At 39.7% G+C, this 17,181-nt stretch overlaps 1 protein-coding gene across 2 annotated transcripts in view; it reads left to right on the top strand.

Annotated features, from left to right (window-relative positions):
- nedd9 (neural precursor cell expressed, developmentally down-regulated 9) overlaps positions 1-15,426 on the top strand; it is a 79,663-nt gene extending 64,237 nt beyond the window's left edge. For both annotated transcript variants that reach the window (XM_008114991.3, XM_008114990.3), the window contains 5 exons: positions 1,848-1,949; positions 7,390-7,491; positions 9,845-11,071; positions 12,350-12,439; positions 14,356-15,426. In XM_008114991.3, the coding sequence (XP_008113198.2) occupies positions 1,848-1,949; positions 7,390-7,491; positions 9,845-11,071; positions 12,350-12,439; positions 14,356-14,862 (2,028 nt within the window). In that variant the 3' untranslated portion in view covers positions 14,863-15,426. The remainder of the gene's footprint in view (positions 1-1,847; positions 1,950-7,389; positions 7,492-9,844; positions 11,072-12,349; positions 12,440-14,355) is intronic.
- Positions 15,427-17,181: the final 1,755 nt, after the last annotated feature.

The following is a 17,181-nucleotide window of genomic DNA, read 5'->3' as shown; positions in this document are numbered from 1 at the left end:
CATAAGACAGCACTCTTTGCAACTAAATTCTCCGTAACACTTCAGAATTAATGGAAATCCCTTTTTTTTTTTGGCTGGGCCTTACCTACAAAATAAAGCAATATTCATATAAAGCCACCTCTTTGCTAAACTACACCTCTTAAGCATCTGTTGGTGCTATACCTACACTTCGAAAATTGTGAAGCTGTGTAACATTTATTGTTTGGGGAATATCTGTTTCTGTTATAAACTCTGGTTAGAGATGGTTTTATAACTGAACTGAAAGTTTGCCATGCAGATGTTAATTCCAGGCTGAAAGCATTTGTTTTGTTAAGCAAGATTGGCCTTGGGGGCAGTATGTTACAAAAAACAAGAATGTAGGTGCTCGAGTCTGTTCTTCAAATCATTAATATGCCAATGAAGAAGAAAAATCAGTAGGGGGTAGAATATTTAATTCAGCACAAGGCTTTGCAGGCTGCTTTATCTGTAGCAAAACCCATGCCAAGTAAAATGTGTTAAGTCTTTAAGGTGATGGAAGACTCATCATTATTTTTGCTGCAACAGACTAAACATGGCAGTTCTCCTGGAAATTAATGCACGAAGTTGCTAATAGTTAGGCAGCCATCAGAAGCAATCCTGCCCAAACATAGGTACTGAGTTTAATTCCCGATCTCTATTCCAGTAGTTCTCAACCTTCCTAATGCTGGGATCCCTTAATACACTTCCTCATGTGGTGACCCCCAACCATAAAATTGTTTTTGTTGCTACTTCATAACTGTAATTTTGCTACCGTTATGAATTGTAACATAAATATCTGACATGCAGGATGTATTTTTATTTACTGGACCAAATTTGGCACAAATACCCAATACGCCCAAATTTGAACACTATTGGGGTTTGGGGGGGATTGATTTTGTCATTTGGGAGTTGCAGTTGTTGGGATTTATAGTCAATCTACAATCAAAGAGCATTCTGAACTCCACCAACGATGAAATTGAACTAATCTTGCCACACAGAACTCCCATGACCAACAGAAAATACTGGAAGGGTTTGGTGGGCATTGACCTTGAGTTTTGGAATTGTAGTTCACCTATATCCAGAGAACACTGTAGACTCAAAAAGTGATTGATCTGGACCAAACTTGACACAAATACTCAATATGCCCAAATGTGAACACTGATGGAGTTTGGGGAAAATAGACCTTGGCATTTGGGAGTTGTAGTTGCTGGGATTTATAGTTCACCTACAATCAAAGAGCCCCTTGAACCCCACCAATGATAGAATTGGGCCAAACTTCTCACACAGAACCCCCATAACCAACAGAAAATACTGGAGGGATTTGGGGTGAATTGTCAGTGATTTAGGGGTGATGTAGTTCACCTACTCCCGGAGAGCAAAGGGATTCCTTAGACCATCAGAAATATGTGTTTTCTGATGGTCTTTGGCAATCCCTCAGACATCGCCCTCATGAACGTCCCTCCCACTAGAAACTAGAAACACTGCTCTAGTTTAAGAAATCACAGCATTAAAGTACAGGAAAAAAATCCACAGATGCATGAAGTCTAAGAGGTAAGATCAGTTACATCTGGCCCACCAATAATCACCACCCAGACATATAAATTAAACAGTGACGGTAAGGTGTAGTAGAGAAGTTGAATGGAAAAAAGATTTAAATGTATGATTATCAATTAAACTGGATGTATTTTTACTATTAAAAATGATGGTTGCTTTGGGTATTTTATTTGTAAAACTGCCATACTGTAGTACATCAGTCAAGAAAATAAATGTGTGCTCAAGGACTCTTCATATGTCCAGACTGCAACTGTGTAAGTGATTGAATACTTATGTCTTTCTCTTTCAACCCTTAGGTAATAACTCCAGTCAGGTCAGGACAAGGTTATGTTTACGAGTTCCCTACCAAATACCAGAAGGATACATATGATATCCCACCAGCTCGGCCTCTCCAAGGGGTAGGTACCTATAAAAATGTCAGTGGTACTGAAATTAATCTGCAGTTGAGGTCTTGGCATTTTGTCAATTTCCTTGTCTATTTCCTGAGCAGGAGAGCATGTTGTTTCATTCCACATCAGAAATATATGGCAATCACACACTTAGCAGATAAGCAGAGATGGTTGGTTTTACAAACACTTTGGGTATTTAGATTCCCCAAAACAGAAAACTCACATCTTATTTTTAAGGGACACAGTCTTTTCAATCCATCACACAGAATACCTCAAGTCTCCAAACTAGGAATAAGAATCATGCAGGCTTGTAGCCTAGATAGTTGTGAAGAATGCTGGGAGTAGTATCCCAATATAATTGGCAGGCTATCTCTAATCTAAATATTTTCATCCCTAGCAACTCTATTTCTCAAGAAAACCATTTTCTCACATTCTTCTCAGACCAGATTCTCAATCTGTGGGTCCCCAGATGTTTTGGCCTTCCCCTCCCAAAAATCCTAATGGCTGGTAAACTGGCTTTGATTTCTGGGAGTTGTAGGCCAAAACACCTTGGGATCCACAGGTTGAGAACCACCGCTCTAGACAGCCATTCCCCTTCTTTATGGAAATAGAGTATACTTGTCAAAACTTGGGAAAGTTCCTTTTAAATGTCCTTGCCGACTGGAAGGAATTTCGTAGTTATAGTTCAAAAATGACTTTTCCAAACTCTAGTATTTGTCTGTATATTGTTTTTGTTTAGGCACCTATTCCTGTGAACTGAAGTTGGGAACAACAAATTACACCCATTTCGCAGTTAAAAGAACATATAAAACCAGTGCATTTTAAACATCAAAACATATTTTCAAAATCATCTGGATAGGCCTGCCAGACGATACTTGTTTTTAGTGCTGTTTTAAACTCAGACAGCACATCCAACTCTTGAATCACTTCCAGCAGGTCATTCCACAGTCTGGGGGTGGCTGAGGAAAATGTCCCTTAGGTAACATTTGCCATGTAGGACTGATATAGGATTTTTCCATCAGCTGGGGGCAGGACGAAGACACACAAGGAAGAAAGTGTTCATTCCTGTATACACTGGGGAGGAAAGGGTATCATGCTACCCTCTAGATATCTTTGAACTGCATCTCTCAGCATCTTTCCTCCTCCTCCTCCTCCTCCTCCTTCTTATATTTATTTATACCCCACCTTTCTCATCATCAGCAATTCTGGGTAGGATTTATGTAAATTGCAGTTCAACAACATCTGGAGGGTCTCACAATTCCCACCCTGTCCTTGAGAGAATTTGTACACAGGGATAGGCATGCCAGTTGAAGCACTGAACATTTATGTTAGATCCCCCATGAACTGAACTGGCTGCTTCACAGCAATCCACGTACACAACAGATCTAGCTATTCATTCCAGTGTATCAATGCTATTTCTTGTAAATATCTGTAAATACCATGTGTATGCCATATTATTATATTCCATAGGAAATGATGCCAAATGAAACAGTTGTTTTGCATGTTACATGTGTGAATGATTGCTAATTTGTGAAATTTCTTAAGACAGTGGTTCCCAAACTATGGTCCTCCAGGTCTTTTGGAGTTCAACTTTCAGAACAGTTAGCCAGCTTGTCCAATGGCCAGGGATTCTGGGAGCAAAAGTACAAAATACCTGGAGCCCTAAAGATTGGGAAATACTACCCTAAGGGTACACCTACACTGTACATTTAATGTAGTTTAGCACTGCTTTAACTGCTGTGGCTCAATGCTATGGAATCACGGGAGCCAGGGTAGTGCAGTGGATTAAACCCTTGTGCCAGCTGAACTGTTGACCTGAAAGTTGGGTTGCTGACCTGAAGGTTGCCGGTTTGAATCCATGAAACGGGATGAGCTCCTGTCTGTCAGCTCTAGCTTGCAGGTACATGAGAGAAGCCCCCCAGTAAGATGGTAACACATCCAGGAACCTACATGGATATGTGGTGGGATTGTAAACATGTAAAAGGTTTTTGGAATTGGTTATAAGGGAAATAGAAAATATTATGAATATAAAAATTAGAAGGAATCCAGTAGAAATATTACTTTTAATTAAAAAAGAGGATGAGAAAGATAAGAGGGGGAAAATTAATAGATATGCTATTAACAGCAGCTAGATTACTAATTGCAAAATATTGGAATGGAGAAATGAAAATACAAATTAATGGATGGTATAAAGAAGTTTGGAGAATGGCACTGAATGACAAGTTAACATCAAATTTAAAAGTAAAGAAGGGATTATGGGGAAAAAATGATTTCGAAAGTATTTGGAGAAAATTTCTAGAAAAATTATTGGAAAAAGAAGACGGGAATTTACCTCCAAATGAAGAATTGAACTTTTGGTGGGACTACAGAAGAAGAGATGGCTCTGGAGAAGGGGAGCACAGGGGTGAATGTAAATAAAAGAGGGGAAATGTATAAAATATGTTTATATAATTCTAACTTTTTCTCAAATAATAATAACAATAAAAATTAATTAAAATAAAATAAAATAAAAAGCTCTAGCTTGTGGGGACATGAGAGAAGCCTTCCAGTAACACATCTGGCCATTTCCTGAGCAATGTCTCCGTAGAAGGCCAAGTTTCTCACACCAGAAGCGACTTGCAGTATGTTCTCAAGTTGCTTTTGACATGATAAAAAATGGGGACTGTCATTTTATGTGGCCTTTATCCTTCTCTGCCAAAGACTGCTAGTGCCTCACCACATAATAAATCTTTGGATTCCATTGTATTGAGTCATGCAGTTAAAGTGTTGGTAAATGGCACCAATTCGACATTGTAGATCCACCCCTGAGAAAAAGAACTTTTGGCATTCCAGTTGTTTTCTATGATAATTCCCATAATCCCTTATAATTGTTCATTACCAGTGTCATTTAATAGAAACAGATGATCAAAACATCAGAAGGGTTCAATTCCTTCTCTAATTTTTCCGCCTCTCTTTTTCCCTTGGTTCAGCTACATCCATTATGCCCCTAAAAGGGGATTATCTTGAAATCAGCTTCTTTCTCCTACTGCTGGAACCAAAAGCAAAGTGATAGTAGAACTTTTAAGATCCCAGGCAGGGGAAACGGAGCACATATGTGCTGATCTCAGTGGAACAGAGTGAGGATGGGACAGTGGGGTGGCGGAGTTAATTCACACCTCATGAAAATGGTTAGGGATTAGGCATCAATTACCATCAGCAGCTGTGCTCATACTTCACTGGAGAGGGAGAGGGAGAGGAGGGAGAGTCCACACCGCTCTGTGAAAATAAATTACAAACGTCAAAGCCTGCAAAGGATGGAGCCCTGTGTCAGAGGTCTCACTGTTTAGATTTAGTTTTCTGAACTCTCCCAGGCCAAGGCGTGGGTGGAGTAAAATATATTCCATTCTATTTTTATCCTCCCTGATAAGCCCAGTGGGGTTCCTTGCATTGGGACATAGTTAACATGCTCTGGATCACTATTTAAATTTGGACTAGTTCTTAGATATTATTGTTTCTTTCACTATTGATCATGATGTCCAGAGGATTTTGGGAAAACAGTGCTCCCTCACTACTTCGCGGCTCGCTTTTCACGGTTCGCTTTTCGCGGACTTGCTGTTTCGTGTTTTTTTTTAATGAACACTAGTGTGTGTGTGTATATATATATATATATATATATATATATATATATATATATATATATATATAAATGTAATGCTGAATCAAATCACACCAAATTTGGCCACAAAAGACATAGTCATCCAAAATATGTCTTTCAGTCAAAAAAACCTAGAAAAATAGTCCAAATTACAGAGGATGAGGAAGATCCTTTCTCCCCCTAACTGCCAGTTAAAAAGGTAGGCTCTGCTGCCTTTAGCCCCTCTCCCTGCTGCCTTTAAGCCCCACCCCCTTTGTATCCTAGCAACTCCCTCAGCCAAAATGGCACCCAGGGCAGAGGCAGAGTGCACTTAGGCCTGATCCACACTGCCTATAAAATACAGATTATCTGATTTGAACTGGATTATATGGCAGTGTAGACTCAAGGTCCTTCCACGCAGCTATATTACCCATTTATAATCTTATATTATCTGCTTTGAACTGGATTATCGTGAGTCCACACTGCCATATAACTCAGTTCAGTGTGGATTTTATACAGCTGTGTAGAAGGGGCCTCATACAATCCGCTTCTAAGCAGATAATATAAGATTATAAATATAATATGAAATAATTACTGTGGTATAATAATACAGAACAATATTATCTCTAAAACTAGGACAGTAAATAAAGAGCAACACTCTGAAAGCAGGGAAATTGGGAATTCCGGATAGGAAACAATCAGGGCCAGCTAACACTTCCCAACAAAGGATTCCCCCAGGCAGGAAGCAGCCAGGCTTTGTAGCTGCAAGGCCATTAAATGCTAATCAAGGTGCCTAATTGCAGCATTCATACCTATCGCACTGAGACTATTAATTGCTATTCAAACTGGCCAACCAAAATTCCTCAAGGTAGAAAGCGGCCAGGCTTGCAAGCAGCAAGGCTATTCAGTGCTTTTCAACCTGGCCAACCAAGATTTCCCCTAGGTGGGAAACCCCCAGGCTTTGAAGTCATGAGGCTACTCCTTCCCATTCAACCTGGCCTAGCAAGGATGCCCTATGTAGAAAGTGGCCAGGCTTTTAAACTTGCAAGACTATTCAGTGCAGTTCAAGCTGGCCAAACAAGGATTCCCCTACAAAGGAAGCAGCTAGGCTTCAAAGTGGCTCTCTGATTGAGGGTGCTACTCCAGCTACTCCAGAAAACGGCCAGGCTTTAAGGCTGCAAGGCTATTCACTGCTATTCCACCTGGCCAACAAATGATTCCCATAAGCCACAGCAACACATGGCCAGGCAAAGCTAGTAATATTATAAATCATAAAAAAATTATGATTTACAGTGGCGGGGCAGAGAAGGAGGCCAAATGGCAGCAGAAGGAGAAGGAGGCAGCACCATGTCCTTCCTTCCTTCCTTCCTTCCTTCCTTCCTTCCTTCCTTCCTTCCTTCCTCCCTTCCTCCCTCCCTCCCTCCCTCCCTCCCTCTTTCTACTTCCTTCCTGAGGAGAAGCCTATCATACCTACTTCATGGATTTTCACTTATTGCGAGTGGTCTTGAAACGTAACCCCTGCGATAAGTGAGGGAACACTAGTAACTTTTCCCAGCTCTGCTTCATTCAGGTCATTTAGCAAAGCACTGTGTCATTCAGCAAAGTCCAAAAAGAGAGGAATTAATAATCCGGTCCTAACATTTTTCTGTGGAAAATGTCTTTAATATATGTGTGTAGTTTAAAATACTAAGCAGCACAAAGCAAAACCCCAAACCTCATCCTGTTTGTTACAGAAATGACTGAGAGAATACATGCCAGTTGCTGAGAGAAAGGCGGTGGGCTGGATGAATGTGAAGAGACCATTTTCATGTTGCTTCTCTTTTGCTTCCCTTTTAGATCTATGATGTCCCCCCTGCGTCTTTTAAAGGTCCCGGGCAAGTAGCTCAAATGAGTGATGGGAAATCTCAAGGGGTCTACGATGTTCCTCCTTTAAAAGGGGTAAGCCTGTTGCTCTGCCTTTTAGAACAAACATGTAATTTCACGCCAGGGTGAAGGCATGTTGAAACAAAAAACCAAAATTTTGCTCTGAAAGAAGGCGGGAGAAAGAGCAGGGAGTGCTTTGAACTCCAGCCCTTTAAACATCACCCTCAAGCTTTTAGTTCATTTATTTTATTTCATTAAAAAACAGTATCAGAGATAAACTTTGGAGCATAATTACTAGCCTTATGTAAGATATAGTCTTGTAATTAGAGTTAAAAGCAACACATATGCAGTTAGTTGATGATATCTTTCTGCCTCATCTAAGAAGAGTTTGTCAACTTTGGCCCTCTATCAAAATGTAATTACTGTTGAAGCTTTGACCACATGAGCATAAATCAAAAAGATCATTAGAGTCAGTTGGTATATTTACATGGCTCAATAAGCCATTGATTTTTTGTTACTAGAGTCTGCTTCTTGTGCTAGGAATTGTACGGTAGATGCTGTTTCAAGCCATATTTCCACAAATCTGGTTGTAGCAACCTGTCAATAGCACAGGCCAACAAGTATTTTTCATCAGATATAATTTTATGTCATTCTTGTAGAGTTTTTTGCACTGTATTCAGTGGTTTTTGCGATGAGACTAATTGCATAACTAAAGCATTTACACACTGATATCAATAGAATCTCATTAACCACACAAATATGATGCGGAATGTGCAGACTTTATAGTAATGTCACCACTGATAACACGTGGTTTGTTCAATGGCCACAAACCATACCCTGAGCTCAAGGATTATTGGTTTGTAAGCTCTGGGTTTTTTAAACCTTGACTTGCCACAATCCACATGGTTGCTGGATGGGCCCAACTACACAAGTCAACAAAATTAAACTTTTTGTAATAATCAGAAATGAGAGTTGCACAGTTTAAATCAATTATATTCTGATTTTAAATATGTCGTTATTTTTTTCCATCATGTCAACTTTTAAAAATATTATAAATGGCACATTACTATAAAGTCTGCACATTCCGCATCTTATTCGTGTAAAACTTCTTGAACGTATTCAGCGACAAAAGTTCTAATGCATGAATATGTTTGGAAGTAATAGGCCAGCCATGATATTAAACATGAGTTACTTCAAAGCAGGAGCAAACAGCACTGACAATTTTTCTGTCCTGCATTCACCTGGTAGGCCACACCTGCATGTTTTGGCATACTTCTAATGATTCAATGTTACTTCTGGCCACCAATTGGTTAATTTTCAGGTTTTTAAAAAATCAACCTCTCTCTATATGTGCTTCAAGATCTATACCTAGGAGCCTCAAGGACTACATATAGCCAGTGGGCTACACATTATCTCCTTCCTTGCTAAAATAAGTCTATACTGCAAGGCTCTATTAGTACATAAAACTGTATCACTACTGTTATTTTATGTGAAGTATCTCTATCATAAAAATGGTGCTTGGTATGGTGTACCTGACCTTGATAGTACTGCACCTCAACAAAGGGAGCCCCTGTTGGTGCAGTGGGTTAAACCCTTGTGCTGGCAGGACTGCTGACCGAAACATCAGCAATTCAAATCCAGGGAGAGCGGGTGAGCTCTCTCTGTCAGCTCCAGCTCCCCATTCAGGAACATGGAGAGCTGGAGCTTCTCACAGGATGGTAAAACATCAAACAACCGGGCGTCCCCTGGGTAAATGTCCTTGCAGACAGCCAACTCTCTCACACCAGAAGCAACTTGCAGTTTCTCAAGTTGCTCCTGACATGAAAAAAAAAGAAACCTAAACAAACATTGCTTTTACATAGTCCGCATACAAGACATACTTGTTACAGAGGAATTGTCGAGATCAGGTGGATTATGGTCTTCCATCCAATGTCAGTGTTTGTCTTCCCAGCCATTGGGATACTGCTTCATAATGACATCCCAGCTTGTGTGATTTTATAGATAGGTTGTCCTGAAGGGAGTATGCGACAGGGCAATACTTGGCCAAAGGTCATGCCAAAGTAATAAAGTGTCCATTTGCTTTTACTGTAAATATGTTCTGTATATGGAGGGAATATCTATCATCATAAGTGACAACTAGTCATGATGGAAATACAGTCTCTCATACATCAGAGATAAGCATGCCTGTATACATTGACTGATACACAGGAGCTGGCAGGTATTTTTGCTGTCATATCCTGGTGATGAACTTCCCATACACATCTGGTTGATATATATGCAAACAGAATGCTTTTTCTTGATCCAGTATATCTCTATTGTCTTCTTTGGGAAATGTCATCCTTGAGAAATGATTTTGAATGATACCTGTTTCTCCTTATTATGACAGTTTTTCTTGTATCACTCACAACATTGCATTTTTATGTTCCAGACCTATGCCATTGCCCCTTCGGCATGTAAAGATGATTCCAGAGAATGCTCACCAGATTCAGCTGCTTGCATGAAGCATGAAAAAAGACCGGAGGGTGTGTACGATGTCCCTCCACCCACACCCAAAGCAGCTACAAAAGAGCCTGGGCAAAAATGTTGTTGCAATCCACCCATCTCTTCCAACTTATCACCACATCCCCAAGATGTCTATGATGTCCCTGTGAGCCACCAAACTCAATTTGTGGGACAGCTGGTTGCTCCCCAGAATGATGTCTATGACACTCCCAGAGGAGTCCCGTTCCCTGTGCAGAACTTGGAATTTGGAGACAGTCTAAATCCTGAATCAAAAGAAGGTGTATATGATGTGCCTCCACAAGTAAGCCAGGACACTAAAAAAATGCAGGATGTGACTGATGGAATGAACAGGTTGTCTTTTTCTAGTACGGGGAGCACAAGGAGCAATATGTCCACATCTTCCACCACCTCAAAGGAATCATCCTTTTCATCCACTCCTTCTCAAGACAAACGATTAGCACTGGATCCCGACACAGCCATAGAAAGACTTTACTGGCACCAGAACACAGTGGAGACCACTGTCTCCAGTTTAATGGCCCTTGTCACCCCTGAATGGCGGTCTTACGAGTACATGGAAAAGCACATCAACAAGATCCACACTTCTATTGACAAGGTGGAGCAATCACTAGTTGATTATCTTCATTTTGCGAAAGGGGCAACAGCCAATGCTTCCTTCCTTTCAGAACTCAGCCTTCACAGTAAGCTGAAGAGAGAACTGCAGAGACTGGAAGATTCTTATCAGATTTTGACACAGACTAGCCAAGACCTCAATAATTGTAGCTGGTCCTTGAACGTCCTGGCCCGCAACAAGCCCCAGAACAAATGTGATGACCTGGATCGATTTGTGATGGTAGCACGGACAATACCGGATGATGCTAAACAACTGACCACCAGCATCGGTATCAATGCCGAGGTGCTCTTCAAGGAAGGGCCTTGCAGCTCCTACACAAAGAATGCTTCAGATAGTTTGGGGCCAGCTGTGGATTATGTGTATGACAATCCTCAGGCCCTGATGGCTCAGCCTGGAAGCAAAAGCCAGGACCACTGCACTTCATTGCCTCCACTTCTTTCTAAAGGCCAACATTACCAATGCAACAGCAGTGATGGTTCAGAAAAGAGCTGGATGGATGATTACGATTATGTACACTTGCAGGTGAGCTCTATCTGGCTACACCAAGCCTACTCCATTGTTTTTATTTCCATAGTAACCAAAGCAGTATCTCTTACATCAATGGTTCTCAACCTGTGGGTCCCTAGATGTTTTGGCCTTCAACTCCCAAAAATCCTAACAGCTGGTAAACTGACTAGGATTCTGGGAGCTGTAGGCCAAAACATCTGGGGATCCACTGGTTGAGAACCACTGTCCTAGATGATTATAAGCAGGGTTCTTCCCTGCCTATCCACGAATTGTTATTCTCTTCCATTGAGAATATTGAGTGAATCCCATAGCTTAGAAATGTTGCTTATTTGGACAGCAGTTCCCAGTATTTAACTAGTATGCCTTCATATGAGTCAAGTTGTCAGGGTTCACCTCCCTCTTATGAAATAAGCAATTTATGGTCCACCAGATATTCTAGAATAGTGTTTCTCAGCCTGTGGGTCTCCAGATGTTTTGGCCTTCAACTCCCAGAAATCCTAACAACTGGTTAAAGTGGCTGGGATTTCTGGAAGTTGTAGACCAAAACACCTGGGAACCCAGGTGTTCTAGAATTATTCATTCCCATCATTCCTCACAATTGGCTATGCTGACTAGGGTGCTGGGGGTTGCAGTCCAACAACATCTGGAAGCATAATAGCTTCCCCAATAAACAGGATTGCGTGATCTGAAACTGTCTTATCACTGCTTGGCAAAAGTGTAGAAAAAAATTATTTCACAGCTCTCAAGATGCCATAATCACTAGAGGTGTGGACTTAATATATCTAATAACTAACGGAAAAGCAGTGGAATGTGGAAATAGGGTCAAACCATCCTGTCTCAGCTCATGGTAGACTGAGCAAGAACATGCTCAAATCCTATTTCAACTCCCTGACCCCTTTCACTACCCTATGTGTCTTCAGTTTCCTCTGATACAAATTTTCCAACCTGCTTCCCCAAATGATGTGGTTTTGATGGTGAGAAGGGGTATTCCCCAGACCGGATGCAGTATTCTAACTATTATATCACAACAATAATAGCATATGGCAAGAAAACTATACACACAGTTCCCTGCTTTCCTTGTTACTGACATGCGATTTTGTCACTGTACAGTTTTGTTTATTAGATTCAGTTTTAACCATAAGTTCTTACTGCTCTCATATATTTTCTTCTCCATATTCATTTAAAAAGTAGTTTGAGAAATATCTGGCTGTGCAATAAAGAACTAAGTTAATAGGTTGGCTGTTATCTCACTCGTGTGACGTGGCTTCTTTTTCTGAAATGTTATCTATCCAGGGGAAGGAAGAATTTGAAAGGCAACAGAAAGAGCTGCTAGAAAAGGAAAATATCATCAAACAGAACAAGATGCAACTGGAACATCATCAGGTAAGAGATCAAAGTGGTAACACCAAAAAGGAATGGAAAGGAAAGGGAGAGGCAAAATTAAAGCTGTACAGAATATTCACAGGGCTGTCTCTTTTGAGAAAAAGGGCCACAACAAAATTCTGTTGAAATAATGAATAGATTCACTGGCCTAGAACATATCAGACTATAAGTATTCTGGACTGTAAATCACAGAAGCTTGAAGAATGTCGAGAGTTGCTGTCCAACAACATCCAGAAGTGCCCCAAACCTGGTCTGAAATAAAGTAGGAAGCATGTATTGGTCATTTTGCACCGCTTTCAGTCTCCTTTGTGGAGAGATAAAGTGGGGTATAAAACATGAGAACAACAATAATTTTTCAAGTTTTCCTAGTAGCACAAATTTTCAGGGCATACTTTTTATTTCCTAAGCTATAGCTATAACTTTCATTTGTATCACTCTTTGCCCAGAGGAAGCTATATGCTGGAATGCAGATGGTTACATGGTTTTGCAAAGCATGACAGGTGTGTAAGTTGTAGTTGGAACAAGAGAGAGCTGCAATAAAATGTTATAGAGTAGCTCATCCCTCTTGCTCAGGAATTGCAGTCAAAAATGTATTAAGAGATAGATGTAAATGTAGAGGTAATAATCCCTGCCCACAAATTTACAATCTGAAAGAGACGATGTTAAAAAAAAAAAGCTCTCACTGTGTTCACAATTGTGATGTCATAAATCTGATTTGCAACATTGTGTTTCATTTTCTAATCCCAAAAGAGATTAGATTAGCCCGTACCCGTCAATCCTTCCATTCCAGCCTGAAAACATGGATGTTCAAACAGGCTTTTGACCTCAAGTAGGCTGAATGGGCCCATATGAAGTTGACACTTGGCACTTTCTGAATTGATGGCAGCTAGTTTTATCTACTGATGTTTTTAAAATTATATTATTTTTTTATTTTATGCTATATATGTTGACGGGGGTTGTTGATATAATTTTATGTGACTTTGTTATACTTATATACTATTTTTTACTTTCTATATGTTATAAGTGTACCTTGAAGTGCCTTTGTAAGCTGCCCTGAGTCCTTTTGGGGAGATGGTGGCAGGATTTAAATAAAGATATTATATTGTTATGTCACAGCAAACAAGATAGATATGCTGGATTTCGTATCACAAAATCACAAGTCAAACACTTCCCAAGTGTCTAGGACTGTGTAATAAGATATTATTATTATTATTATTATTATTATTATTATTATTATTATTATTATTATTATGCCATTGCAGTGTCCAAAAGATGTAATACTATGGTACCAAAACCTACCTTTTAAGTTGCATACTCCTAAGTGGCCATTTCTGAGTTGCTGGGTAATGGAGAAATAGGTGATCATGAACCCAGTCCTCTTTTTCTCTTTATTTATTTATTATTTATTTATTTATTACAGTATTTCTACCCCCACCCTTCTCACCCAATAAGGGGATCCAGAGCGACTTACAAATATGAAACACACATATAAAAATTACACTAACATTTCAATTCAATTTAAAATTAAGTTACATTAAAACATTCATAAAATGCACATATAAATATACATTTAGGCACGTTTCGAGTCTGAACCGGATCTGTCATTATATCCTGAGGCATATAGTTGTAGTTGATGCTGCTACTATTGATCAAAAGCCAAGTCTTAACTCTTTTACGGAAGGATAGGAGAGAGGGAGCCTGCCAGATTTCACTTCTGATGAAAGATCTCAGCTAGTTTTTCAATATGTCATGTTTCCGAGCACCACAGGTTCATTCAGACATCTTTAAACTGTTAGTGATTCCAGTCTTGTGAGCATTCATAATGCCTAAGTTTGAGATTCAAGGGAATGCTGTTGTGTCAGATATTGCTAGTATTGCATTGACAATTGGCATTGATTCTCTTGCTTGCCTTTCAGCTGAATCAGTTCCAGTGGCTGGAACAAGAAATCACAAAACCTGTGGAAAATGACATCTCAAAGTGGAAGCCACCTCAAAGCCTTCACCCTGTGAACAGCCTGATAGCCTCCCAAGAAAGGCAGCTGCTGTTATTTTATTCGGACCAATGTGAGACTCATTTCATTTCCCTCTTGAACGCCATTGATGCCTTCTTCAGCTGCATTAGTGCCGCTCAGCCACCAAGGATCTTCGTTGCCCATAGCAAGTTTGTCATCTTGAGTGCCCATAAACTGGTATTCATTGGGGACACTCTGAGCCGGCAGTTAACAGCTCAGGAAATACGCAATAGCGTCATGAACTCCAGCAACCAGCTTTGTGAATTGCTTAAAAGCATTGTCATGTCCACCAAGGTGGCAGCCTTGAATTATCCAAGCACATCGTCCCTCCAAGACATGGTAGATCGCGTGACCGAACTTTCCCACTACGCACAGTTGTTTAAATGTTCCTTGGTGCACATGGCGTCTTAGTGAGGTGCGCAAAATGGACTCCAACCCTATGGAAAAAACGGATGCTTCAGAAAAGAACTGGAAATATTTTCTATATTGTGTTTTTAAAAAATTTAACTTGATCATTTATTTTTTCTAGATGTTTTATATCAAATATTTTAAATTCATTTTATGGATTAGGCATTACAAAATTTTCTAGCAATCTCTGTCATCTCTTTATCAAATTAAAATATGCATATATAAATATAAAATGATACTCTGCACATATGTATATTTTGTGACATTCCATAAAGTTTCTTTAGTAAGCACCTTAACGAAAATATCCATCAATTTTGTGGTGTATATGTGGTCTGGAGTTTTCAGAAAATCCATTAACCGAATACTACTATTGCATTGGGGGAGGGGTTTATAATATGTACATATATATATATATATACACAATATATATTATTTTAGTTTTAATTATCCAAACAATGTTGTAAAAGCTGTGGCAGTTTTTAAATATTATTATTTTAGTCCCAGTTGCCTTCCCAAAACAAATCCTACTTGGCATAGGTTGCTATGAAATAAAATTGTACTGACTTATGCTAATGTACTACTCCTTTATTTTGAATCAAAGAACATTTATTTCCACAGAATACACTTCAAAATGAGCCACACAGAAGAGTAGTTTTTCATTATACTTTGTGTTCTGCAATTTTGGGTTGTACAAACTGCCTTTTTGGCACAAGAATTAACCACTCAAACGATAGCTCAATTGTACTAATGAACATATCACCTTGTCGCAATTCCATTTCAAACTATATATGAGATATATGTACAGTATGACCTCCATATCTGTGGGATCCATATCCATGGTTTCGTTTGCCCATAGCTGACAAGGTGTGCCCTATGTGTTGTCAAAGGCTTTCATAGCCGGAATCACTGGATTGTTGTGCATTTTCCGGGCTGTATGGCCATGTTCCAGAAGCATTCTCCCCTGATGTTTCACCCACATCTATGACAGGCATCCTCAGAGGTTGTGAGGTGCCTTCCATAGATGTGGGCAAAACATCAGGAGAAAATGCTTCTGGAACATGGCCATATAGCCCGGAAAATTCACAGCAACCCAAGGTATGTCTTCTTTATGCATTTCCTAGGTCCTCCAGTGTATCTCTGTGATATCCTTTCACCAGAAGTTGTTCATTCAGCCGGGGTCAATATACCCACTGTTTTGAATATCTACATGAAATACAGGAATGTATTCTCTGGAATGTGGACACAGGGCTCATACTATATGTAGAAGATGAGGAATCCTGGAAGTTGTAGTCCAATAATATCTGGAGGGTTGCATAATAACTACCCTTGATTCGGCTTATATCTCCTAAATTGCAAAGGGTTTTACATATTTCTGGAGTAATGGCTCAAGGTTTTGTCAAATGCCTATCATGCCCACACACCAGCCTTACAGCCACATGACTTTGTGCTAAATTGCAGAGAATTCAATTAAAAAGTATTCAACTACACCCTGTCTTCATAAAGGACTATGTCACAAAATTATCTGAGCCAGCTTAAACAAAATTGAGTGCATGGCCATTTTTGCTCTTGCTTCTTTCATCTCAAACATGCAACAGGTGATTTTGATACCAGACATAACGGATAGTTATTCAAATGACCATTGTGATGGCACACCCAAGCCTTTGGGAAAAACTATAGTGTCTGGCTTTTCTTGGGGGCTATCTGCATACCTTCTGTTAAGATCAAAATGCTTAACATACAGAGGCACTTTAGGCAAGGTGAAAAGATAACCAAAATGAGTTTATTGAAAACAAGATGGATAAAGGGTTAACTCCACCAGGGATTATTATAAAATAGTTTAAAACAATACATTACAAAAGGAGATTTTGCTGGTTGCAGTCATCTCTCTGGAGTCCTTGAAAGTCTTCTACCTCTGAAGCAAACCAATGGTTTACAAGCTAATGCTTATAAGCTGTTTCAATCGTTTACTTTGTAAAGCTTAGGCTGACCAAAAGCTTCTGCTGTCTCTGGGACTGGTGGTATATGAATACTGATGAATGCAGGTGCTAAGGATGCCTGTTTGAATTGCTTGGGCCTAGGATTACCAGACAATGCCCAAGCCTCTAATCTCTGTAGCTCTGTTGCAGAAAGAGGAGGAGTCTAGCAAGAGAGCTCTGAACAGGCAAATGGCATAGACCAGGGGTCCCCAAACTAAGGCCCGGGGGCCGGATGCGGCCCTCCAAGGTCATTTACCTGGCCCCTGCCCTCAGTTTTATAATATAATATTTTTATATCAGTTTTAATAATATAATATTATATATACATATAATATTGATAGTAATG

The sequence above is a fragment of the Anolis carolinensis genome, chromosome 4, assembly GCF_035594765.1.
Source record: "Anolis carolinensis isolate JA03-04 chromosome 4, rAnoCar3.1.pri, whole genome shotgun sequence".
NCBI classification, from domain to species: domain Eukaryota; kingdom Metazoa; phylum Chordata; class Lepidosauria; order Squamata; family Dactyloidae; genus Anolis; species Anolis carolinensis.
Note: the sequence above shows the minus strand (reverse complement) of the source record. Positions and strands in the feature narration are given on the sequence as shown.